This window comes from Adiantum capillus-veneris, chromosome 11 (assembly GCF_014529385.1).
Source record: "Adiantum capillus-veneris isolate H3 chromosome 11, ASM1452938v2, whole genome shotgun sequence".
In the NCBI taxonomy this organism is placed as follows: Eukaryota; Viridiplantae; Streptophyta; class Polypodiopsida; order Polypodiales; family Pteridaceae; genus Adiantum; species Adiantum capillus-veneris.
In genome coordinates this window covers 99,601,676-99,626,461 of record NC_140941.1, presented here as the reverse complement: position 1 = coordinate 99,626,461, position 24,786 = coordinate 99,601,676, and the positions used below count along the sequence as shown (strand labels likewise).

General features: G+C 42.3%; 1 protein-coding gene across 3 annotated transcripts; it reads right to left on the bottom strand.

Annotated features, from left to right (window-relative positions):
* Positions 1–3,511: 3,511 nt before the first annotated feature.
* Positions 3,512–23,589, bottom strand: LOC147447725 (putative NOT transcription complex subunit VIP2). 3 transcript variants are annotated; one of them, XM_086523440.1, is made up of 14 exons: positions 23,380–23,589; positions 22,992–23,105; positions 21,405–21,519; positions 21,085–21,245; positions 20,607–20,988; positions 6,056–6,265; positions 5,869–5,967; positions 5,708–5,793; positions 5,009–5,188; positions 4,487–4,924; positions 4,333–4,385; positions 4,164–4,205; positions 3,820–3,964; positions 3,512–3,749 (listed from the first exon to the last, which is right to left on the bottom strand). In XM_086523440.1, exons 2-14 carry the CDS (start codon positions 23,028–23,030, stop codon positions 3,690–3,692), a joined length of 2,010 nt encoding a protein of 669 aa, XP_086379566.1. In that variant the 5' UTR covers positions 23,031–23,105; positions 23,380–23,589; the 3' UTR covers positions 3,512–3,689. The 3 variants fall into 3 exon arrangements, with proteins under 3 accessions (XP_086379566.1, XP_086379567.1, XP_086379568.1); XM_086523441.1 differs by having other exon boundaries at positions 6,056–6,214; XM_086523442.1 differs by lacking the exon at positions 23,380–23,589 and having other exon boundaries at positions 21,085–21,276; positions 22,992–23,015.
* Positions 23,590–24,786: the final 1,197 nt, after the last annotated feature.

Below are 24,786 nucleotides of genomic sequence, written 5' to 3'. Positions count from 1 at the left end.
AAAAGTGTAAGTAGGTGCCAATTACATTTACAAATCTTTCCCTTGGAAACATGATTGAACCTATTAGCTAACTTAGTTTAGGATGGTTTGAAGGCATGTGACCTTGATCAGAATTTGGTGAGTCATAGATACAGCTCATAAACATATTCTCTAGTGATATGTATTCTCTACTTCATAAACATATTCTCTAATGTTGAATGTGTTTGCCTCAAACACCTTTTTCATATCTTTAAATTGGAATGCATATTCTTTTAGGGAAACCTTATTGTGCTATTAATCACCAAAATACTCACAAGTATGTGACTCAAAGTGAGCTCTTCTAAAAGTAGAGGATATATGCTACATGTTCTCTACTTCATAAACATATTCTCTGGTGATACATTTTCTCTATTGTTGAGTGTGTTTGGCTCAAACGCCTTTCTCATATCTTTGAATTGGAATGCATAGTCTTTTAGGGAGACCATCATTGTGTCTATCAATCACCATAATATTCACAAATATGTGATTCAAAGTGAGCTCTTCTAAAAGTAGAGGATATATCCTACATATTCTCTACTTCATAAACATATTCTCTAGTGATACATATTCTCTATTGTTGAATGTGTTTGGCTCAAACACCTTTTTCATATCTTTAAATTGGAATATACTCTTTTAGGGAGACTATTATTGTGTCTATTAATCACCAAAATATTCACAAATATGTGATTCAAAGTGAGCTCTTCTAAAAGTAGAGGATATATCCTATTCTAATCTCACAATTCACTTTTGTGTAAACTCTACACGTGAGATATATGTTAAGGTCCAAGTACATGCATACACCCAACTTCTATATACAAAAGTGTATTGAACCTACCTTTTATCCATGATCTATGAGATGCACATGAAGATCCAACTTTCAAGGTTATCATGGAGGCTTTGCTACAAGGACAAAAGGCTATTTAGGAGGGGGTTCTTCATTTCTTTAGTAACATAATGGAGGACTTATGGAAAAGGAATCCAAGGCATTGCTAGTGCTATAAAGGCTTACTTTTATTGGGCTTCTACAAAGCAAGAATTTCACAATTTTGGGTTTTCAAAAAGTTGGAATAAACCATAAAAGCGAAAAGTTGTCATGTACTTGGTCTCACAGTTATAAGTGGCTAGCATAGGTTGAGTTTTGCTCAACTAAGATATGCATGAATTCTCATGCATGAAATAAAAACCACTACTTGGCACTTGTGTATCACAAGCGACCATCCCAATGTCTAAAAAAGCATATAGATTAAGCAACAATTATCTTTTTGTTTGGGATAAAATAAGCAAAAGTGCGTAGTGTAGCAAAAACCACCAGCTAGCACTCGTGTATCATTAGAAACCAACCCGATGCGAGTTTTAAAAAGCATGTAGATTATCTCCTTTTGGATCAAAAGAACCAAAAGCTGTATAGTTCCACTCAAGTAGCAAAAGATCCACTCATTAACTTCCAATGCATGGACTTTGAGCTATGCATAAATCTGCTAACCTAAAAGACTACATAGCAAACATCTAGCCCTGTAACAATGATAGGAAATACATCATTTGCAAGCTTGACATACAAAGTGCTCTCAAGTGGTTGAAGCTTGCGTCAAACCATACAAAGCTTTTTTGAGCCGACATTAACCCTTGTGAACCAAAACACGAGACTAAGCTATATAAATTTCGTAATGCAAATCACCATTCACAACAATAGTCTATGTCCAATTGAGATGCCAATGCACAAATGCTATATATATTTCCTGGTGCAAATCACAATCTTTATGTCCAATTGATGAATATCGAAATGCCAATGCACAAATGCTATATATATTTCTTAATGAAATCACCACTCAAAAAAGCAGTCTTTACGTTTTAAGTGATGTACATTCCAACTTTGTATGAGATGCCAATGCACAAATGCTACAAATGCTAGTACGACAAGTGGGAGCAAAAGTTTCACCAAAATCGATGCCCTTCTCTTCATCACACACATTTCTCACAAGTCCAACCTTATAGCAATCAACACTACCATCAAGCTTAAATTTTGATATGTAACCCCACTTGGTACCCATGGTCTTTTTCCAAAAGGTAAATCACACAAAGAACTTATGCCAATCTTCACATCATACTAAGATTGCATTGTAATTAACCAATACCTTAATGTTGTGCTACATATAACTACATTTGCCAAAAATTGTGTTTCTACACTTCTACAAACTGCTAAAAGTGGACTTGAAGCACTTGAAAGTACTTTCAAGAAGCTTAAAACTACCTTTCAACACTCTAGCTAATATAATAAACTTCCACAAGATGGTAGTGTGAACACCAGTAACGAAGCACTTTTAAAGTGGTTCCTACAAAGTACTTCAAAGTGCTGGCAAAGACTTTCAAGTAGGGTTTGATTGAACCCCAACCCCAAGATTACACAAAGGAGCGTATCTACGTATAATCGACATTGAAAGTAAGTAGCAAGCAACTTGGTACTTATATCTAACTAAAAAGATTCCTCCAACCATATTGTAGCCATAGTAAGTAAACTTTTCTTTGCATTGATTCACAGATAATTGATACATGAGTCCTACAAATTGAGTGCCTACCATGGACTGCAACTTGAAATTACTCGACATTTTACGAGTTCTTTCCACCAGCTTAGTAACAGACTTTCACCATGTGTGCGATCATGTAAGAGATTAAATGCATGTAATATCATGCCACAACACCATCATGAGCCCACTTTGCCAAGGTTCCATCATGCCGTTATTCTAGGAGGTGGTTCACACCTTGTTGTAGCTGTTTATAACACATTCCCTCGAGTTCAACGTCATCTCATAGAATATTCAAGGGAGGAGACGATCTGGCCTTAGTAGTATTTCACACCTGCCCTCAAGTTCAATTGCATGTCTACAAGCCAGAGATTGTGTGAGTGGCATACAGTCATGTAATTCGGTTAGTCTAGAGCTTACAGCACTTTGGTTGGCCATTTATAAATCTTCTACTCTTCAGATTGTTTCTCCCACTTTTGTGAACCTGCATCTTTGGTGGTGCTATCCCTACAGCTTTGCATTTCTTTGAAATTGAAGGAGTTTTCACCAAGTGTACCTTTCATTGCCTATTTGGCAGTATAACTTTGTTGTAATGTGCTGGGGGGAGAGAGAGAGAGAGAGAGAGAGATATGAATATGAGCTCGAGGCTTTCCATCCTGCTATGCACAACCTTATTGACATGGTCTACATATGCAACAAAAGTCAACTACAAATGGTCCCCCCTTTTAAATCAACTACTAGTAATGCTGCTTTAAGAGCTTCAAGAGACCATAGCCTGCCATGTGGATATGTTCATTGGGCCAGAAACTAAAACAACTCTTGAGCATCCTGTACAAAAAAATGTTCATTACTGCTGCTCTTGCAATGTTAATTGGCTAACGTTGAAATTGAGGGCTGGAGTTAGTAATTGCATCATAACCAAAGCTACTTGTTCAGAGTGACATTCACCAATCAGCATGCCGTACTCAAGATGATGCAGTGAAAAATGAAACTGGCGCCTTCCTTTCCACTCATGAAATAATTTGTTCAAGACGTTACAAAGAGGCTGATCTTACAACCCAGCTCTCAAACGTGCGTTTGAGGCAGGGGTTTTGCGGGTGTTTCTTTTTTCCTTTTTTTTCCTTTTGGGGGGGGGTAATATGTCCCTCCGAGCTAATGCTGTGGAAGCTGAGGCTTCTTTTCCATCATGTCATACTGAACCACAAAATGATCCTGCAGGGAAAACTCACATCAGAACCAACCTGAAGCCTCCCGTGCACAAAAGGCTTACACAAACCCTTACCTTTCTTCTTAGTTCCCAAGTATTTGCATCGAAAAAGTAATACGATCCTCGCTCGTACGTGGGTGTTGTTACGAGTGGTTCCACGTTGGGTACTCGAGCAAACCAAGTGCGCAGATCCTTGTGAAAGAACCAGCCCTGGTTGTACCTAGATAAAATCAAACGAGTGTGAGAAACTAAAGCCGACAGATGAATGTGTGTTCAAACATGTACATGCCTTGTGTATGTAGCAACACCCCTCTACACGCACTCCACAGCCGCAGCCGTAATGCAGAGAGATGTTGGCCACAAAAAACAAAGCAATTGCAGTGAGAAACAACACAATGCAACATACAGCCAATACTCACAGCTCATTTGCAGCATAAAGTTGAGCTTCATCATTTGGCATGCTGCAAAAATGAATGAAAAAAAAAGAATAAACATTGAGTGGAGGGACAACTAGAGTAAGATGGAAAAATAATACGTTCAAAAAAATGGCTCAGTATGTTAGAGAAGAAAAATAGACTCGTCTCTGACCTGTAGAAAATGTAAAATAGAGTACCCTGTGAAAATTTAGTAAAATACCCCGGCTGCACACATTTATCTAGTTTTAGAAACTCCTTCACCTTTAAACAAGCGACTGAAAGAATTGGAGCAAGTTTTGAAAACCTCTTGCAACAGGACAACCAACCTGAAGAGGAGGAGCTTCATGTACGTAGCACTGCGGCAACGTAAACTCGGGCTCACCTTTCGCTGGTCCCTCAGCCCAAGGAGAGGCAAATCTCTTGTACAGGTTATCTCTAGCATTAAGATCCAGTCCTAAGGTTGTAAGGTCTGTGCCAAGTGCTAAGGTAGTCAAGTCGTGATTTGACATTCTAATCACATTAAGCAGGCCTAAAAGACCAAAGGGGTCAACTGCTGCCAACCCCTGTGTCCCCTGTTCTCCGGTTAACTGGTCCATCGCAGCTAGTTGTTGACGAGCACCTAGCCTAAACTGTGAGGGGTTATGCTGTTGCTGATACTGCTGTGCAAGCTGGTCATAAGAGGTTAGTGTAGGGTTCCCAGTTGACCTCAAGCTCGCTATAGGTACATGACTACTGCTTGCACCAGGAGGTCCTCCAACTTGAGCCTGCACTTCATATCACAGCCAAACTATACTTGAGTCTCTCAAGGGATTTCCTGTTAACTTTACGGAGCAGGAATCATCTAATACCTGAAAAGCTTCTGCAGCGGAGTGCATTTGAAGCATATCAATAGTATTGGCAGCATTGAATGATCCGGGAGCCGCGCTTGCCGGTATGCTATGTTGTCCTTGATGCTGTGAAGGCTGCTGCTGCAGCTGTCGGTGAGGTACAAACGAGCCTCCTAAAGAGAAACCAGCTGACCTTCCAATCTGCAAACATCCAAACACAACAAAAAATGATATCAGAAACATAGTAAAGCTTCTCTTACAGTTATTTGAAGTGCTTGAGAAAACAAACCATCCACCAATTGAATTAACTGCCATTGCAAAAATATGAACCTTCTTTTTGCCGAATAAGGGCAAAAGACTTGATTCCAGGTATCACAAACACAAACTCAACCATGCGCTCTCCTTTTAAAAGCTATAAGAGTCACCCTTCCCCTCTGTTGGCAGGAACTCCGCTAAATAAAGCCACCAAGACAGTAAAATATCACCTGCCCCTCACCCTTCCCCTAGCTCAGCAAAGATCTCTGTGACGATCACTACAAGTACATGGGTCTTATACTTTGCTTTTCTACACAACACATGTGAGACAAACAAAGATTATTTGCCCCAATCAAGCTTCAGATAACATGAGTCCCACGTATTAGAGCTTGTAAAGGACTGGACCACAGTTAGTGATATTTATGACCAACAGGTAGGACTCACAAAAGCAACTAAGAGTATTACCGCATATTGTTGAGACGGTACCGATGCAAAAGCATTCTCAAGTTGTGGATCTTTCTGATGCAAGGCAGTAAAATCACTGTTTCCGCCTGGACAGAGAGATGGTCTCTTAATACTCGCAAGTCTAGCCCAGACAGAGCATAAAAGAAAAAACTACTGGATACCTTTAAACCCTGGCAAGGCAGGAAAATTTTCATTCTGAATGCTGAATTCTTGACTCTGTTGAACAATAGGATTTACACCAACTTGCTTCCTCAATGAAGCTGCCATAGACAACCTTCCATCAGCTACAGAGCACACATGAAATGGCAGATATTGAATCAAAAAAAGAGATGAGAGAAATGCATAGACCCATGCTTCCTTGTGACCCTCCAGAGCTTGGACGTGTTGACAACTGTGGAAAATCGTTCATGTCAAAGGCCACCCCATCATTTGTAGCACCATCGCTCATTAAACCCATGGAAGACAATTGTCCATTCCCAGCAGCCACCTGGCCTTGACCTATACTTCCTAGCGAATTTGAAAAATTGCTTCCTAAGAGTGAGACCATCTGCGGAGATGCTGTAATGCATAAAACCACAAAGTTCGCAACACAAGCTTTTCCACCAGATTCGCTGAAAAGGTACAAATCAATAAGCTATTGAAAGACAATTCACAAATTTCTCTTAGCCAACGGATTTTTCATGTAATTTACTGCTAGGCACACTAGCAAGAAAGGTGTTTCAACTGCTACAAATCACACCTACACACACACCCCTAGATGCCTACTACCTTTGCTGATTTTCAGCCAGGGAGGCGGACTGTTTCGGCCGGCAGAAGAGGCTGATCTTGGACCAATTTCAGCCCAGTCTATCTGTCCCTTGTTAAGGAGGTTGGAGATCTCTTCAGAAGAGGTTGCTTTTGCGCCTTATCCCGGTTTGTACGTGTCTATGGAGGATTCTCTTGTGACCTTGGAGAGTCTTGGCCATGGCATCAAAGAAGGATGTTCAAGAGACTTCTCGTGGTGGAGACGACATGATCGATGAGCCATTGGATGATACTTGGAGCATTTAAGGAGGTCTAATCATGATATGGTGTAGAGTTTCGTGACAAGAAGATTCTCGTGTTGCCTCTGTTTCTCCAGGTTCAAAAGCTTGATGGCTACGGGGCTAGCAAAATCGGAAGCCACTGCTAGCTCTACAGCTAAGTAGAAAGCCATGTCAGACATATCTTCTAAGGCTGACACGATCTGAGCGGCTTATAGGGATTGCAAAATCAATAGCCACGGCTCTGAAGGAGGCCGAGACAATGGTATCAGTGGCAAGATGGTCATAATCGGGCGGGAGCGAGCAGGAAAAAAAGGGTTGAAGTAGGAGCAGTGTAGGTGTGTAGTCGGCACATCTCAGAGGAGGAAGGTGGTGTAGGCTGCATCAGGTGCAACGAACGCTCTCCACACCAGGTCCACAAAGGAGGGTTCATCTAAAGCAGTCAATAATTTGAATGGAAAGAATTTTCCCACGAGGGCCTCTTTCCCTTTCAGCATTTGAAAACCGCTCAAAAGGGGAGTGCTTACCAAGGCGATCTTGGAGACTAAGTGCTTATCGAGGCGATCTTGGAGACCAAGAATGGAGAGTGCTTATCGAGGAAGTGTTGGAGACCTACAACCTTATCGTCACACTGAATGACGAGATTGATCGACCAAAGGCTCCTAAGAACCATACCCACTCTTCCACGTAGTAGAAAAAGCACGAGCAATATCAACGCTCATGGGATCAATTAAATGCTACGATCCGACCATTCATCTTCCTCAATTGTGTGGGAATACACATGTGCCAAAGCGTGCAAGCGCGCACGCGCGCGCGAGAGAGAGAGAGAGAGAGAGAGAGAGAGAGAGAGAGAGGACCTTGAAGACAGAGAATGGACAAACTCTGCTTACTCCACGAGTGATCGCCTACCATCGGCACATAAAGTAAGGTAGGTGTAGGTAGGGCAAACACCCAACAAAAACACAATTGTGGGGAAAACCTCAAAACCCCATAAGCATGTATATACCTAGATGAATCCGGGATAAGCCCAGATTCAGCCCTTAAATAAGCGTTAAACATGGGAAAAACCTCAAAACTCCATAAATATAATAGGCCTAACACAACCAGAACAAATTTGCACTCTCTTAGAATAATTGAATGGGCAAGAAATTAACAATTGAGTCAAGACACAAAGTCGCACCATATTGAAGAGCCCCTCAACTAGGGGTCCTTGCGGTATTTCTTTGTTATTGATCTTCTAAGATGCGATTGTCAGGAAGAGCCTAATCGTCCAAAAACTGCGTGAATGAGGCTCTCCTAAGACACATATTTAAAGGCTCTTGACCTCCGCTTTTACAAGCACTAAAATCAGCTAAATCAACTGCTTTTAATGGTTGGTCACCCCAAAAGCTTTGCAAAGTAACTGATTTCATAACTTTGCCAAATAGCAGCAGCGTCCCAACTGCCACATCATCAGCTTTTCCATACGCTACCACATCAACAAGTTGTACGGCTAGAGAATCCCAACACAGTTTCTGCCGCAAATTGCAAGTCTCTACATGCAGATCAAAATCTTTTCTTTTGACCCCGCTCGAGGTCGACTTTTCCTATTCCGGTTGGGTCATGCCAATGCTCCAAATCTTGTCTAACCATGAACCTATAAAGATGAGGTCATCAACATGCATGATGATAATTGCAACCTGAGTACAATGGAAAGCAACGTAGCGGTAAGAATCCCCTAGTGTACATTGTAGCCCGGTATGTGTGAAGAAATCATCAATTGTGGCGGGTTTTAGGGTAAGGGTTTTTGTGCCGAGGTCATAGACGCATCGGTCCAATGCGTTCGTTTGGCTTGCTGTCCCAGATTCACTCTCCCTAGGAAGGTGGTCCATGCTAATCTCTTGGTCAAAGCAAGAATTCTCTATGAAGCATTTGCATCTAAGTCATCTGCATGATGCTAGGACATCTATGTGACCTTCGGGTCTTGGACTAACTTGAGCAAGTTTTGTAGGAACGGGCCGAGAAGCCTGAATAATGATAGAACAAAGGAAGAGGAAGAAAACCCAATTTAAAAGATTCTACCGAGTGGCCCAAAACAAATTAAGGGTTAGGAATTAATAATCCTAACCCTAACCAACTTATAAAGCACCAGCCGAGGGGGCCTAAACCCAAAATAAGGAAGCTTGACCTTTAAATTGGATTTCCACAAAACGTGTTGACCTGCCACGTGTCATTGCAATACTGATTTCCGCGTTTAGCATTGCTGGTTGCTGACATGGCACTACTAGATAGACTTTCCGCTTTTGCGTTGAAAGTAGGATAGATTTTACGCAAGCTTTTAAGGAGCATATTCTTTTGGGATAAGATGGCATATGCTTTAGGGATAAGATGCTTTTGGGGCTCTACTTTTAGCAATCCTTGTACTCTTTATAAGTGCCTAGAGGGACATTCTTTCAGGCATCTGGACGCAGAGCTGGAAGATCTGGACCACACAGGAGTTGTACATTTGCAAGTCAATAATAAAGAAATAGCGAAACGGACGCCAGTCTTCGGGCCACGCGTCTTGGCTCAGAACTCTGTCGTGTCGTGTCCTCTCTCTCTTTTTCTCTTTTTCAAGTTGTTTTGAAGTCCTAAAAGTGTGCCAAGTGTGTAGTTTGCAATTATCTCTGTGTTTCCATCCGTCCGTCGTCGAAAGTGATTACAATGGTATCAGAGCTTCAGGCGTGTGCTTTTCTAAAAGCATATTGGTCCTACCAAAGAGCAGACAGAGCAAGTTGTCGCTTCCAGATTTTACATAATTTTTTTTATCAAAGAATCTTTGTGTCCCTGCCCCGGACTTATTAGCTACTCCTCACCCTTAGTCCATTGCGCATCGGGCGCGCTTCCGTCTTCATTGGGGATGAGAGGATTGATTTGGAAGCTTTGCATAGCTATTCGAGCACCTTGAATCCCTATGTTAACCCTGTTATGCCACCCAAACCTTCCCATATTTACTCCTTTGATCCTCCCCAAAATTACCCAACTACTTCACGACAGAACTCTTGAGATGTCTCTCAATTTCTGTGAGGCATTTTTAAGAACATGCCTTCAAGAGAACAACCGCGTGTGGTTTCTGAAGTACCACTACAGGCACCTCCACCCTACGTTCCTCCACCACCAACTGCACCCACTTATGCAACGGATGGACACCATCACCATTATTATTATTATTATTCAGCACCTCCCCTGGCAGAATAAGGACCAAAACCCTTCAAGGATGGTGGTGCCAAATTTATTACCTTCTCAGGCATCCAAGATTCCCACAATGCTCTCAAGTTTTTACAACATTTTGATGTTTTGTTCAGTAACGAAAATTTTATAGAAGATTCCAAGTTGCTACAGGTTAAATCTTTTCTCAAAGATAGTGCTTTGACTTGGTGAACCGCCCTAACTAAGAAACTAGACAACCCAAAGACCTGGCATGATTTCAAGCTCGCTTTCTACCCAAGCTTCCTTGACGAGACATTCGAAGTGGATATAATTGCAACATAGTCTGCTCTCAACTCTGCCAATTTACAACCAAAGATTTTGGGACGCTTATCACATTTACTTTTGCAGAACAGATTGAGAAGTACATTGTGGGCCTATCTTTTCCACTACGAGATTAAAGTATAGGAAAAGTGGTATCCAATATGCTACAGCTTATGTCTCATGCAAGAGTGGACTACCACATTATGAAGAAAGAATTGGTGTTCACTAATATGACCGCTCGCTCCCACAAGAGAAACCCAAATCCTTCATCCTCCGTCCAAGATCCCCCACAACCGTGAACTAGCACAGTGGCCGACACATCTACTCGACAGCTGACTCTTGAAGAGATGGCACAATACCGAACAGAAGGAAGGTGTTACAAATGTGGCCTTCGCGGTCATATTGCTTGGGACTGCCCAGAAACAATAACAAAAGACCCTCCACGGATGAAAACACAAGAAATAAGAAGTCCCGACCTTCAATTGGATTGATTCTCCCGAATGAAAACACAAGAAATAAGAAGTCTCGACCTTCAAATGGATTGATTTCTGACTTGATAAGTGTTCCTACCGTCGATGAATCCAATGAACCATGTCAAGCACTAAGAAACTTCAAAGATCAAGATGCCCTTATCCTCTTCGACTAAAGCTCTATGCAAAACTTTATCTCCCCACAATTAGCAACAAGATTAGGTATTGAAAAGTATACCAAAGGGACACAAGTTGAAGCACAAATGGCTAATGGACCTACACATCATCGACACCGTTGATCGGATCACTTCGACTACAAGTTCAGACATTTACACATCCAATTGACTTCTACAAGTCAACTGGATGTGATGTTCTATTGGGAGGATGTGATGTTCTATTGGGCATGCCATGGTTTTACAAGTATCATGTCTGATTTGATGCCAAAGAACGGACTATCCAGTTGACGCACAAGAACAAAGAATTGGTGTTGAATTTCAGTAATCATGCTACTCAAGTAGCTACAGCTGAATAAGGAAAGAACTATGACTAAAGATTAACATGAACTGAGAATTTTGTTGTACGAATTCATGATTAATAAAAATTATAATTATGATTAAAATCTAGGTGTGCGCACCGCCGCACGCACTACATGCAGGATCCAATGACCTTTTATAGGCATTGGCTAAGATCTTCGGTGTGTGATTGACATCCAAGCAAGATCCAATGACCTTTTATAGGCATTGGCTAAGATACCGGTCATAAGACGGATTTCAGATGCACCCGAGGTGTCTACAGCTAGCTTTTATGTGTTCACGGCCATCATGACATAAGAATGCATGAATGAATGATTGTAAGGTTCAGCGGAAGTGAATGCTGAACTTTGCTCAAGATGAGTGCTCCGAATTGTGCTTAAGGGTTCCTTTTACTTTCGGAAGGGAGAACCTTCCGTTCCTTTAGTGAGAGAGTGCAATGGACACAAACAAAGTGGGGAACACTGTGAATGAAGGTGCATGAGACTGAGAGGTAGAGAGAGAAGAATACGACACCAGAATGTTGTCAAAACCCTCCTTCGAAGGCCCACTCTCTATGGCGAGAGCGGTCTACTATTGATTGCACAAATCTCTACAATGCTTGGACTTGCCGACGATGAGGACGACGACGAGACGGGCTGAAATCTGAAAACGCTAAGGGCTGAAATCTGAAAAATCTGTTGAAATCTGACTCTATGTCGATGACAACGATGCGACGACGACGCGCTGAAAACGCAGATGCTGAAATTTGCGTTCAGCATCTGCGTTTTCCGGGCTGAAACTGCAAACTTCGATGGACCTCACCGCGCGGCGAGGATCTACTACGGGAAGGTGAGATCTGCGAAGTTCAGGGCTTCTACTGCGGTGTCTGACTGCTGAAAACTGAAAACGCTGATGCAGAGGGGCTGAATGTCGCCGAAAATTGCAAAACGCTAGGTTGACATGCTGATGCAAAAGCACTAGGGGCTGCTGCTGTCGTTAGATCGCCTTGCAAATGCAAAACGCTAGGCTACTTCTTGTGCTCTGCTACTGCCGGGGCTGATCTGCAATGCAAATACGCCAGGGGTTGATCTTGCTGAAAAACGCTAGGGGTCATCTGTTGCAAAAACGCTAGGTGTCTTGTTGGGGTCTTGCCGAGAAGGTGCCTGTTGAACAAAGTGTTCCTGCTGCCTCTTCTGCCAGATTATGCTAGCGCTAGGTTGCTTATGTACTTGACTTGCTAATTTGCCCTACCTAGTTCCCAACAAGTCACTTAAAAATAATAAGTGAAAAATGGCTAAAATAGGGAAAATAGGTCTATGCACTGTAAAAATGCTCCTGATGGGTTCTGATGGAAATTTGATGATCATGCTGTGTGCAACCGTAGGATATGCATCTACTCTAAGTGTCTGGACATGCACGGTCTGCGAACACTCACAAAAGTATCAAAACACTTCCTAATCTAACTGAACTGAACCCATGTCATGAAGTAGCTTGTCCACGTACACATAGGGTTAGATGTGCACGTCACAATGAACAATTGTCAGATTTTAAGCTACATGAATGTTAGAAGTATGAGCATTTTTGTGTCTTGCAATTGAGGACGATTGCTTTTATTTTAGAAGGTGGTATATGACGGGTTTTAGGGTTAGGGTTTCTCTGCCAAAGTCACTGACACATCGGTCCAATGCGTTCATTTGGCCTGTCCCAAATACACTCTCTAGGAAGGTGGTCCATGCCAATCTCTTGGTCAAAGCCGGAATTCTTTGTGAAGTATTTGCATCTAAGTCATTTGCATGATGCTAGGACATCCATGTGACCTTCAGGTCTTGGACTAACCGAGTGAGTTTTGCAAGAGAAGCCTGAATAGTGATAGAACAGAAGAAGTGGAAGAAAATCCAACTTAAAAAGTTATGTTGAGTGGCCCAAAACAAATTAAGGGTTAGGAATTAATAACCAACTTACGAAGCACCGACCAGGGAGCCTAAACCCAAAATAAGAAAGCTTGACCTTTGGATTGGATTTCCGCAAAACACGCAGACCTGTCATGCGTCACTGCAGTACGGATTTCCGTGTTTAGTGCGACTGGTTGCTAACATCACACTAATGAACGGACTTTCCGCTTTTTGCGTTGGAGGCAAGATAGCTTTTATGCAAGCTTTTAGGAAGCACATGCTTTTGGGACAAGATGCTTCTAGACCTTATGGGATAAAATGCTTTTAGACCTTATGCTTTTGGGGCTCTGCTTTTAGCAACCCTTGTACTCTTTATAAGTGCCTAGAGGGCCATTTTTTCAAGCATCTGGATGCAAACTAGAAGATCTGGACGCAACGGGAGTTGTCCCTTTGCAAGTCAATAATAAAGAGATCGAAAGGGGAGCCAGTCTTTGGGGCCAACACGTCTTGGCTCGGAACTTCGTCGCACCGTGTCGTCTCTCTCTCTCTCTCTCTCTCTCTCTCTCTCTCTCTCTCTCTCTCTCTCTCTCTCTCTCTCTCTCTCTCTCTCTCTCTCTCTCTCTCTCTCTCTTTTTCAAGTTGTTTTGAAGTACTAAAAGTGTGCCAAGTGCGTAGTTTACAGTTATCGCAGTGTTTCTGTCTGGTCCATCGTCAAAAGTGATTACATCAATCCTCTAACACCAAGCTCTAGGGGCCTGCTTGAGGCTATGGATTGCCTTGTTCAATTAATACACATAATCCTACAACTCTGAAGCCAAGTGGCTGCTCCACATAAACCTCTGTCGTGACAGTGTCATTGAGGATTACACTCTTCACATCAATCTGCAAGGGAGGCCAGCGTAGTTATGCAAGTAAAAGTCTCATCGAATTCAAAGCCAAGTGTTGTGCATAGCCGTAAGCCGAGGTCACATCTTGTGCTTCTCAAATTCTCAATGGAACCGTCACCTTTGTACTTTGTCCTAAAGATCCATTTGGACTAAATACCTTTCCGCTTCCGAGGCCTCAGTAACCAACATCCAAGTGTTGTTTCACTCCACCGCGTCAAACTTTGAATGTGTGGCACACGTCCAAGAGTCATGCTCAAGAGCTTCTTCCACCAAAGGAAGCTCAACAAGGGTAGTATGAATCTCCAACATGAGCGCAAGCGACGTTCACACAACTGACTGTCCTCAAAAAAGGGCATCCTGCCTTTGAGGGGTTCTTAGTGTCAAGGTTGCCCAAGCTCATGCAATGGTGGTAGCTTTGTCAGAGCTAATAGAGAAATTGTTAGTCCCTCCCCGGATACATCCACCACACATGACCTGACACAAGCCATACTCACGCATAAACGAGCGTAGAGAGCGGAGTCCGGACGTCAAGCTCACCTCCCAGCCATTGAGCAATTATGGGCTCACCCATGAGCCTAGAAGTCTACAACCAACGGGTTAGCCTCTACCACAAGGGCTGATGTTCCATACAACCAAGTCCACACTAGTACAGATATGCAGGTAAAGCTACCAAGGGCCTCCAAGAGTGGTGATCCCACAAGATAGTCACAAATGAGGCAAGGGTCCTATTTATAGATAATAGGACTCATTAACCAACCTAACCATAGGACCAAGACATAGCTCAAGCACCCATCATGATGTTTGGGGACGTAAAACTTCCCCCTTCTTTTTAATTGTTGTCCTCACAAAACCCTCGGTTATAAAACCGGGGAAATGAGTCTTCACAAATCTTACTGATTCCCAAGTAGCACTTGCCTTAGGTCGATGCTTCCACTTGATCAAATACTCGCGGTAAGAAACCTTTGAGACCGTTTGACCCTTTGATCAAGAACCAGTTCGGGATCAAGTGCATTGCACAGGTATCCTTCAAACTCAAGAATTCTTCTAAATGAATGACTTGTTTATTTTGCCCAACCGCACCTTCAAGCAACAAACGTGGAACACGGGATGGACAATAATGTTGAAGGGGACATCCAGTTTGTAATACATCACTAATCTTCTTGGTAATTTGAAATGAACGACAATACCATGAAGATAACTTTAAGCATTGACCGGTCCAGATCGTTTCAAAATCCTTCAGTCCTTTTAGGTACACCCACATCCCCTGATCACAAGGTTGTCAATGCAGGTTAGCATAAAAGGTAGCCCGATCTTCTTTAGCGATCACAAGTATTTCTTGCATGTCGTGCAAGAAACCGGTCACAACTTGGCGACGGATTGCATCTTAACACCTTAGAGTCTAGTGGTGATGGGTGGTTTCAGGTCAAAACCGTACATAAGCATGAACGGGCTATAGCCAGTAGCAGATCCTTGGTACTATTACAAGCAAACTCAATTTGTGGGAGATAGTGTTCCAACCAGATTGACAATGAGAGACATGCACGTAGCATATCCTTCATGGTTTGGTTGGTGAGTTCAATTTGTCAATCAATCTCAAGGTAACCTAAAGACGACATATCTAAGCGGGTCTCAAATTTTTGGCAGACGGTTGGTCAGAAATTGCGAGCGATCTTAGATTCATAGTCACTCAAGCAAACGATACAACTTATAGAAGTGCTCCACAAAGAGCTGAGCCTAACTCATAACTCTTTATAGTGGGGCAAGTAGAATAAAGCGTGTCATCTTCGTGAGTCGGTCAAAGATGACCGAGATGGCATCATTACCACAATTCCTCCAAGGCAATCAAACTATAAAATCTTTCTTATCGGGAATTTGAAAGGATGTAAGAGCCCAACTCGCTTTTGACATTCAGCTTTAGAGGGGACATTCAGCTTTAGAGGGCTCCAGCCTCCCCCATAGGGTGTTTAATTTAGAGAGCCCTTAATCGCCTAGCACAATTGCTCAAAACCGACAGGCTCAGCGTACAATAGCAGCAAATGCAGCGCAGCACTAACAATTAGGCAATTTACCTGAAGCAACCAGTCGAAATGGAGTATCAATAATGTGGGCAGTGCTTGGAGCGACCCCCAATGAAACAATAGCAGTCACTAGACTCGGCACATTCGCTGCACATCGCCATAAACGGAAGCCTATGGAACGCCACATCAATCGAGTAAAGAGCCCCCCAATAGTGCCTATAGAGAGCCTATGGAGGCGGCCTCTTATTCAGTTAACAATGTGCGCATTCTAGCACATACTCCTCAGTGAAATCTTTCATATACGGCCAATAGAAATACCAGCTTACTAAGGCCAAAGTACGGTATATGTCAGGGGGTCTTGCACTAGGAGCATCGTGACACTCAAAACAAAATTTTCTTGCAAACATCCTCATCAACGATTTGAGACTTTCAAACGCTACGGATCGGCCATCTTGATGGAGAACAGCACCCATAGCATAATTATTCGAATCTACGAGCTACAACATTGGTGCAGATGTAACAAGTTGCTTTAATGTTTGAAAACATTAAAGCAGCTGAAATAGAAAACATTGATCGAGCTTAACGGTTCACATGATGGATGAACTAAGACTCTGCTAATTGCTTTAAACTTCCTTAGCAAACCCGTAAAGGGTTCAAGAATCTTGGCGTAGTCCTTGATTGATTTCTTGAAAAATCCGATGAAACCTAGAAAAGATTCCACTTGCCGTATGGTTCGTAGAACGGCCCACCGTAGGACCACTCGAAACTTTTCGAGATCAATTCGGATCCCATCTACAAAGATGACATGATCGAGATACAACAACTTCATGCGGAAAAAATCGCATTTGGATTGCTTTGCATACTTCTTCTCCCGTCATAAATAAGTATGACGTGGCCAAGGTGTTGCAAATGCTCCTCAAGTGTCCGTCCATAAATAAGTATATTGTCGCGAAACACTACAATCCACTTTCCCACATATGGACGAAATAAATCATTCATCATCTATTAAAAAGTTGGGAGAGCATTAGTCAATCCAAAAAGTAGAACCAAAAACTGATAATATGCATACCGTATACAAAACGCGATTTTCGGGACGTCACAAGGGTGTATCTATAGCTGATGGTATCTGGACCGAGATCGATCTTAATGAAATATTTCGCACCCGAGAGTCGATCCATGAGGTCATCCGTCCTAGGCAAAGGATATTTGTTCTTGATGGTGACCTTATTGAGACCCTTGTATTCTACGCAAAAACGCCTCTTTTAGCCAGAAGAACAGGAGCGTCCCACGAAGACTTACCAAGCTTAATAAAACCCTTTGCAAGATAGGCTTGTGATTGCCTAGCTATCTCGTCCTCCTCTTTCGAGCTATATCTATAAGGTTGCCGAGAGACAGGATGGCTGTGATCAAGATCGGGTCCACGAGATAGTGGAAGCCCATCGAGTAGGTCTCATGGAAACACATCAACAAATTAATTCCAACAGAATCTAAATACTTCTTCACGGTAGTGTCATGATCATAAACGCACATCATGCTCAGTCAAAGATGCATCCCAATTTGAATTAATTGAATAACAAAGAAAAGAAAAATAAATATTGACGTCCTTGTCAGAACAGATAGAGACTTCAACACAAGGATCATGGCAAATTCATTTTCTGAACGAGGTTTACATCAAAATCAGTGGTCTCAAAGGATTGAGAACCCTGATACACACCAGCAAGCTCAAAAATTATAGTATGAGATGCATAATCTATACACAGAGAAGCTGTCTTGTTATAGAATCACGACATGCCTAGAATAATGTCTACATGATAGGGACCCCTAATGTGGAAATCCAAGACTTCATGATAGTGTTGAATGTGGAGGTCGACTTGTGGTTCGACCTCAATCCATCAATTTAAGCTCAGACTTTCCGCATATTGGACCAAGTAGGGTTAGTTTGCAAAAACAGTCTTGAGCTTCAGATTCTGTACCCATTGTCAAATAAACCGTCACGGCTTGACCATCCCCTTTCACACAAGAAGATCGTACCGGCCATAGACGGTCTTATCAACCGGACAACTTCGGCAGCTATGTGCATTAATATGAAATATCTCTAAATCAAAAAAAGGCAAAGTACCTCGAAGTCTTTGCCGTCATGGAGGTAGTCAATTTCTTCTTTTATTTCAAACAATCCTTGTTGTCGCGGATTGATTCTTCTTTTGATCCTTGGTTTGAGACGTATTGCATTTGCCAAATTCCTTGAATTTCTTCCATAGAGATTCTAAGTGCTGACTTGAAGCTGCACATATAGCGAAGCGCTTAAAGTTTGACGAAGAGGTGCCGCAATTTGGGATACCTCCCACCGTCGAGCCACCTCCAAAATCAGCCAAAGTGTTGTCATAATCCTTTACGAACTTGTACATAGAACCTCATTCCAGTACGCCGGCGGCAATCCAAAAATCATCTGTCAAACGACTTTTGGATCCTCTTAACTTCTAAGGCCTTCCTTTTGTGGAGGAGGTCCTTCAATTCCTGTGAGTAAGCGTCCAAAGCCTTCTTTCTCATCTCTAACTTGAACAGTTTCTTGAAGCATTCGATCTTGTCCTTGCAAAAAGTAAGTGCAAAAGACCAACTGAAAATCTACCCAAGTCGTCGGCTGAGGGTGTAATCCTGCCCACCGCGTGTAGGTCTTGCCCTGAAGCATGATGTGTGTCTGACCAATGCGTTGGGCATCAATAAAATGGTACAAATCAAAGTAGTCCGTCCATTTCGCCAACCAAGAGTCGATGGTAGTCCCTTCAATGCGTTGGGCATCAATAAAATGGTACAAATCAAAGTAGTCCGTCCATTTCGCCAACCAAGAGTCGATGGTAGTCCCTTCGCACTCCGTCCTTTCCCCATAGAAAAGATTGAGATGGAATTGAAGAGGCAAAGTGCTTATTGCCGCGGGCGAAAACTCGACCAGCATGGCGCACATCTCCAAGGGTAGCTTCTACGTCTCCTTAAGCTAGCATCGGAGCACCGCTACAAGAGAGGCATTGAAAGCAAGAGATGGAGCGGGAGAGCTTGCTGGACGATGCCCATCCGTGTGTGTGGAGTCAGGAGGGGATAATTGCGTCTCCATTGGTTGCTGCGTGCTTGCAGCAGTGTTACTGGGGAACGGCCCCTCATGGGCAGGGAACGCCGGCGGATTGGCGTTCCGCAAAGTGGTCGTGACTTGGAATGGCCCCGAAACAGGCAGATTTTCAGATTTGGGCATTTTTCTCTTGTGAGTCTCCCCCTTATTAAATGCCCCTCCCCCCACCCCTTACCTTCACAATGCACACAAGCTTTCAAGGGCCAAGGCTCAAGCTCTAGCCTCTGTCAAGATTTCAAGCCTAGGCGTAGACTCTACAAGGCTAAAAGCTCTCTCTCTCTCTCTCTCTCTCTCTCTCTCTCTCTCTCTCTCTCTCTCTCTCTCTCTCTCTCTCTCTCAACTTTCAAGCTCTCTCCCTATCCCCCTCCCTCTCTCTCCCTCTCAAGCATTCAAGTCTCTACAACATATGTTTGCCATAGTAAGGTTGAATGGTCCTCAAATCGAGTTTTTTGTGAATATTAGAGTCAAAGGACTCTAAAGACTGCATCTTGCAAGGGCCGTTTGCATTGATCGTGAGCAACACATTGGTATTCCAATGAGACGAAATGACAAACCGTGATAAACAGCAAAGTAATACATCTAGCTGCATAAAGTATGTGGTTACACTTATCTAATTGTGACAGTGCTCAGCCTCCTTCCAGGAGGCCAGCCAGAATCTGCCAATGAATTCTGATATTGAGGAAAAGGTTTGACCCAAGAGCCAACCCAGAAGAGCATGCTGCATGCAGGCATGCGCCCAAGAGGCCCCAATAGTAGGAAAGTCTTGAGGCGCTGACTCGCGAAGTTGCCTCTGGATAACAGGTCAAACAAACAGGTAGCAACATAAAATAGAAAAGCACTGCGAGTTGTGCAGCCAAGTGACAGTACATGCTGGGCATTGACGCATAAAGAGGTCCTTATGAATCCTCACAAGCAAAACAAGGAGGGCCTCGGACAGGTAGTAATGCACATACTGTAAATTTAACTCTAATGTCCATGTTTCTGCCCCAACAAATGCAAGGTAAAAGGAGAGAGAGGCCGCTAGCACACTTCAAGAGCCTTACACCAAGCGGTGACTATTCTAGTCACTACAACCTCCTATTTGAATAGTATGGGCTACAAGGTTACCTGTATATGATTGGAGACAGATCCAGACCTCAGATGGTTATGCTCCCAAGAATCCTCATGATATTGTGAGGACACAGTTAGCTGTGCTGCCTCTTCTGACACAGAATCTAAAGGCATACCATCAGTTTCATTCACAAATTCGAGAACTGTGGAGAGTTTGGATTGATATAAAGCATGGGAGGCACCATACACACATGCAAGACAAGTGACTGTTCCTATTCCAAGTCCTTGGTGAATGCCAAATCAAAAAAAGAGAACGCGATAAGTTAGATTGAATGAAGTTTGCAAGTCAAAGGTGAAAATTTGAAAAGAAAAACAGAAAACAAAGATAACCAAAACAAATTCCAAGTGTCCAAATAGTAGAAACACGCAATCCAATTTTACCTTGTTGAAGAACATTACTTGGTCTTCCGGGACCTTGCATGCCAAGCCCAGATACATTTGAACCCAACCGTGAACCACTAAAACTGGGAATGCTCAGACCAGCTCCTGAATTCATTGTTCGCCCCAAACCACCACCAACAGCTCCACTCATCATGCTAGTAGCAGTATTTGTGATACGGGGGCCAGCACCTCCTATCATGGATGGGGAAACCCCGAGTCCAGGAACTGCTGCTCTATTATTTAAGGCTGCTGAGTTTGGAGATGCCCCAGAAACAGAGGTTACTGTTCCATTTAGACTACTGCTATATGCACCACTACCACCAGAACTTAATCCTGTTCTACTTCCCAGCCCACTGTGCCCATGCAGCCCTCCATGCGAAATCTGTCACGACAAGTGTCAAGGGTAGTAAATAACGTAATCACATGAACATTATCTGATTTACAAAACAGGATTTGTGAAAAGCTGACACACACTCACTTGTGTCAAAGAAGTTGGCAAGTTGTTGGCTGCAAAGCGTCCCGTCTGTAGACTTCCCGATGGTTGGTGAACAGCACCGACAGGATTCCGAGAGGACATTGACGAAGGCATTGTTGGCATATTGTAGCTCCCATGCACATTATGCAACCCTGGTATGCTGCCTGAATCATAGCCAACCCAAAATAATCAATCCTGCATGGATCAACAAAAAAGAATATATTGACACCCAACTTTTCGCGTAGAAGTCATTATTAGAAAGTAACCTGACACCATGTTCAGTTTCTGACATTTATTCATCACAAGGTCCTAGGCATGTTCACCTGTAGGGTGGAAAACAGGGGATGAGCCAGATTGAGCAGTAAAGGATGACGTATACGGTCTTGCTGTGTTGTTAGACTCAGGTAAATTTGAGGCTCCTGAGTTATTAAGCATGGTCTGTGCAAAAGTACCAAATGAATCAGCAAAATTCCAATGCTCAAAACACCATGAAACTTGTTGCACATTGGTCAACTTAACAACACCCAAACAATAAATAGGTAGAGTCTAAAAAGACTAAACAGTTCCCAAACAAAGTCTTCATGGCTGCATTATGTGTCTTCATGCTCAGGGTCAAAATGACGAGGAGAGTGAATTTAATGTATCTATAACAGTACGGTAAACCGACACGCTAATGAGAAGCAGCATTCACACTTAAACAAACAGTCCAGTTCTTGGCAAGAACTGTAAGCTCCTTTGCTTACTCACTCGTGTTTTGACAATCTACAAAATAAATAAATGGAGTCTAAAAGGCTTGAATAGTTCGCAAACAAATTCTTGATGATAGCATTGTGTCTCCTCATGCTCAAGGTCAAACCTCAAAATGATGTGGAGAGTGTATTCCATGTGTCTATAAAAGTAAAATAATTCAAAACTTTGTCAAGAAAAACAGCATCACATTTAAACAAGCCATTTGCTTCTTGAAAAGAACTGTAGCTTCTCGTAAACATTTTTCAAGAAAAACAGCACTCACATTTCAACAAACAGTAAGAGATAAGGGTGTGCTCATATTCTCCTCAACCTTTAACCAAGAAAACCAGCACTCACGTTTACACAGGCATCATGCTTCTAGGTAAGTTTAACAGTAACCTCGTTTGCTTCTCTTACCGACATCTTGTCAATTTGGTCCAACCAAGAAAGAGACAGATTCACTCCAAAACATTTGTTTGATAGCTCAAATTTAAAAGTGTTCCACAAAATCCAAAATCCATGCATTTCATTGATTATTTTTTACACGTTTCTATCTGTGGTTGTATTGTCCTTGGTTTCGTAAGTTCACAATTAGCTATGCAAAACTCTTCACCCCTTGCAGCTTTCAATAATGTGGACCACTACTTCACTCAAAGTTGACTTCTATTAATACAGATATTCTGATCATTAATTACAGATAAGCACGATCAATACAGGCATAATAACTCTAAACAAATGAATTAGAAACAATATAAAGCATTGTTGAATTATGCCTCACATACCAAAAAGAGTTTCATGAAACACACTTGTGCTCAAAGTTCCTAAAACAACCACAAGTAAACTTGACGTTCGCATTCAGTTATGAGTGTTGATACTAAGATTGGCTCTAAAGACTACAACTTTCCTTGCCTAGCCTAATAAATTAAGTCCGAGCTATACCTTTTCAAAATTATTCAGCAGGCTGAGTGCCTGAACAGCTAATCCTTACAGTTTTTTCAGTGTCAAAACAAATGTATCATAGTGAAAATTGACTACATTATAACAAATCTTTTGACAAGACAATCATAGAGTCGCAGTATGACCTCACAAAATGCACGAGAGAATTAACTTGCTGATCCTTGTGTATATGTGTGTACTTTTTTTACATGTGCACATGTACATGTCCATAAAAGTAAGGATACCTCGTTGGCATTCGCATCGTGTCGAAATGGGAAATACATGATAGGATTGGAATCATAGAACGCAAGTGTTTTCTTCTGTTTGCCTCAAGACATGTTTTACTTGATTGACTGCATCTGTAAACAAATTAGATTGTGTAAAGAGCTAGTCCTTGCAAATCCACGATAAGCCAAACCTCAAGCTGGTCAAAATGAGCTGAAAGGGCCTCACTGCAATGGTAAGCACTACTGGAACGCATGCAAAGTGAAAGTTTCAGCTATGGTGCAAACAATATGTGTAGGAGGAAAACGAAATGAAGGACTAAGTAGCGGGGGCACGTAGAGAGGAACGACGATCTGATGTAACGCGAAAAACGACAATAAGAAGGAAGCAGAAAGTTGAGGAGCTTACCTGAGAGTAGTTTAAGTCCGCAATGGCAAAAATGCGCTGAACTCGAAGCAGCCGGAAGCAGGAACAAAGCAGCGGTTTCCAGAGGCTAGAAAACGCAGCGCAAGAGTTTTGCGCGAGGCGCATCCTTTCGCATTCGTCCTCGCTGAGGAACAGACGATCTATAATGAATTCCGCGAGGAAATTTGGTGCCACAGTAGTCTTGTTCAGTTGAGACAAATCATAAAACCCCTTTATCATGTACATTCACATTTTATAGCTTACTTGGGTGTGCCCACCACAGTTGAAAACATATCATAATTTGTACTAAAATGGCAATGGTCTTAGGACATGAAGGAGGGGAGTGTCAGTGTTCACATAAAATCTGACCTTTCCTGTTTTCCCCTTCCTAAATTCCACAATCTTGGCTAGACTTCAAGATTTGTTTGAAGAAATCCAACAAATTTTTTTCTTTTCAGTGTACAAACTAGCAAATCCTTCGTATTTTGGCACCAAAACTAGGAGAATTTTAAAATGGTCTTTTTTGGCAATGGCTTTAAAAAATATCCTTTTAACTGAGTTACAATTGAAATTTGAAAGATAATGCCCACATTAAGGCCTAGGTTCGATACCCATTGACAGCTTTCAAAACGTATTATTGGTAAAACACTAACCAAGTCATCATTTTTATTTTCTGGGGGAACGTCGAGAGGGGGAGGGGGGCGGGGGGCGGGGATCAACAAATGCTACAGAATGTGCATTCTCTCTACTTGTGGGTATGTGTATCTCTTAGTGCACCTAAGTTATCATTTATTCTTGGCATTCTCCCAATCCTTATGCGTTATCTTCACTTGCATGTGTGCACGGCTATTGCATTAATCACCATATCACACTTTCACCTCATTAATTAGCATCGCAATCTTCTTGAGGGGTGTAGGTCCATGTGATGAGAATATGCAAGAAGAAGACCTACTACTACTATTCTTGTTATTCCACCAATCCTTTCCCACTATCATTCCTTGCATGTATACATAGTCTTATTGCCCTGCATTAGCACTACACTCTTTTATAGTTTATCAGCATCCCATCCACACTCGTACCCATTGCAATAGTGCCCCCACAATATAAAAGTTTTTTTGTCACACGCTTATATTTGGGCTTGCATACATGCTTTGACCCATCTACAACTACATGCTTAACATGCACACATACAGACCTAGCGCACTCATATACAAGCCTTGTTCTCACAATTTCCTTAAGTCATCATGTGCATATCGATATCCTTTCCCGCAACTACATACATACCCTCATCTTTACGTGTTCATTGAATGCACACTTCTCCAATGGCATGTTCTTCAGCCCTTGTGCAATTGCCATATGCATTAAGGAAAGGACTTTTCCATTTCATGCTAGGAAAAAAAATGTACTTTT

Bases quoted from the DNA above. Each gene is read 5' to 3' on its own strand.
- LOC147447725 (XM_086523440.1), bottom strand. From the start codon at position 23,030: ATGTATTTCCCATTTCGACACGATGCGAATGCCAACGAG. The intron at 5,968-6,055 runs GTCTATGCATTT...TGTCTATGGCAG, and splicing joins AGGGTCACAAGGAAGCATGG to CTTCATTGAGGAAGCAAGTT. The intron at 4,206-4,332 runs GTCAGAGACGAG...TCATTTTTGCAG, and splicing joins CTATTTTACATTTTCTACAG to CATGCCAAATGATGAAGCTC.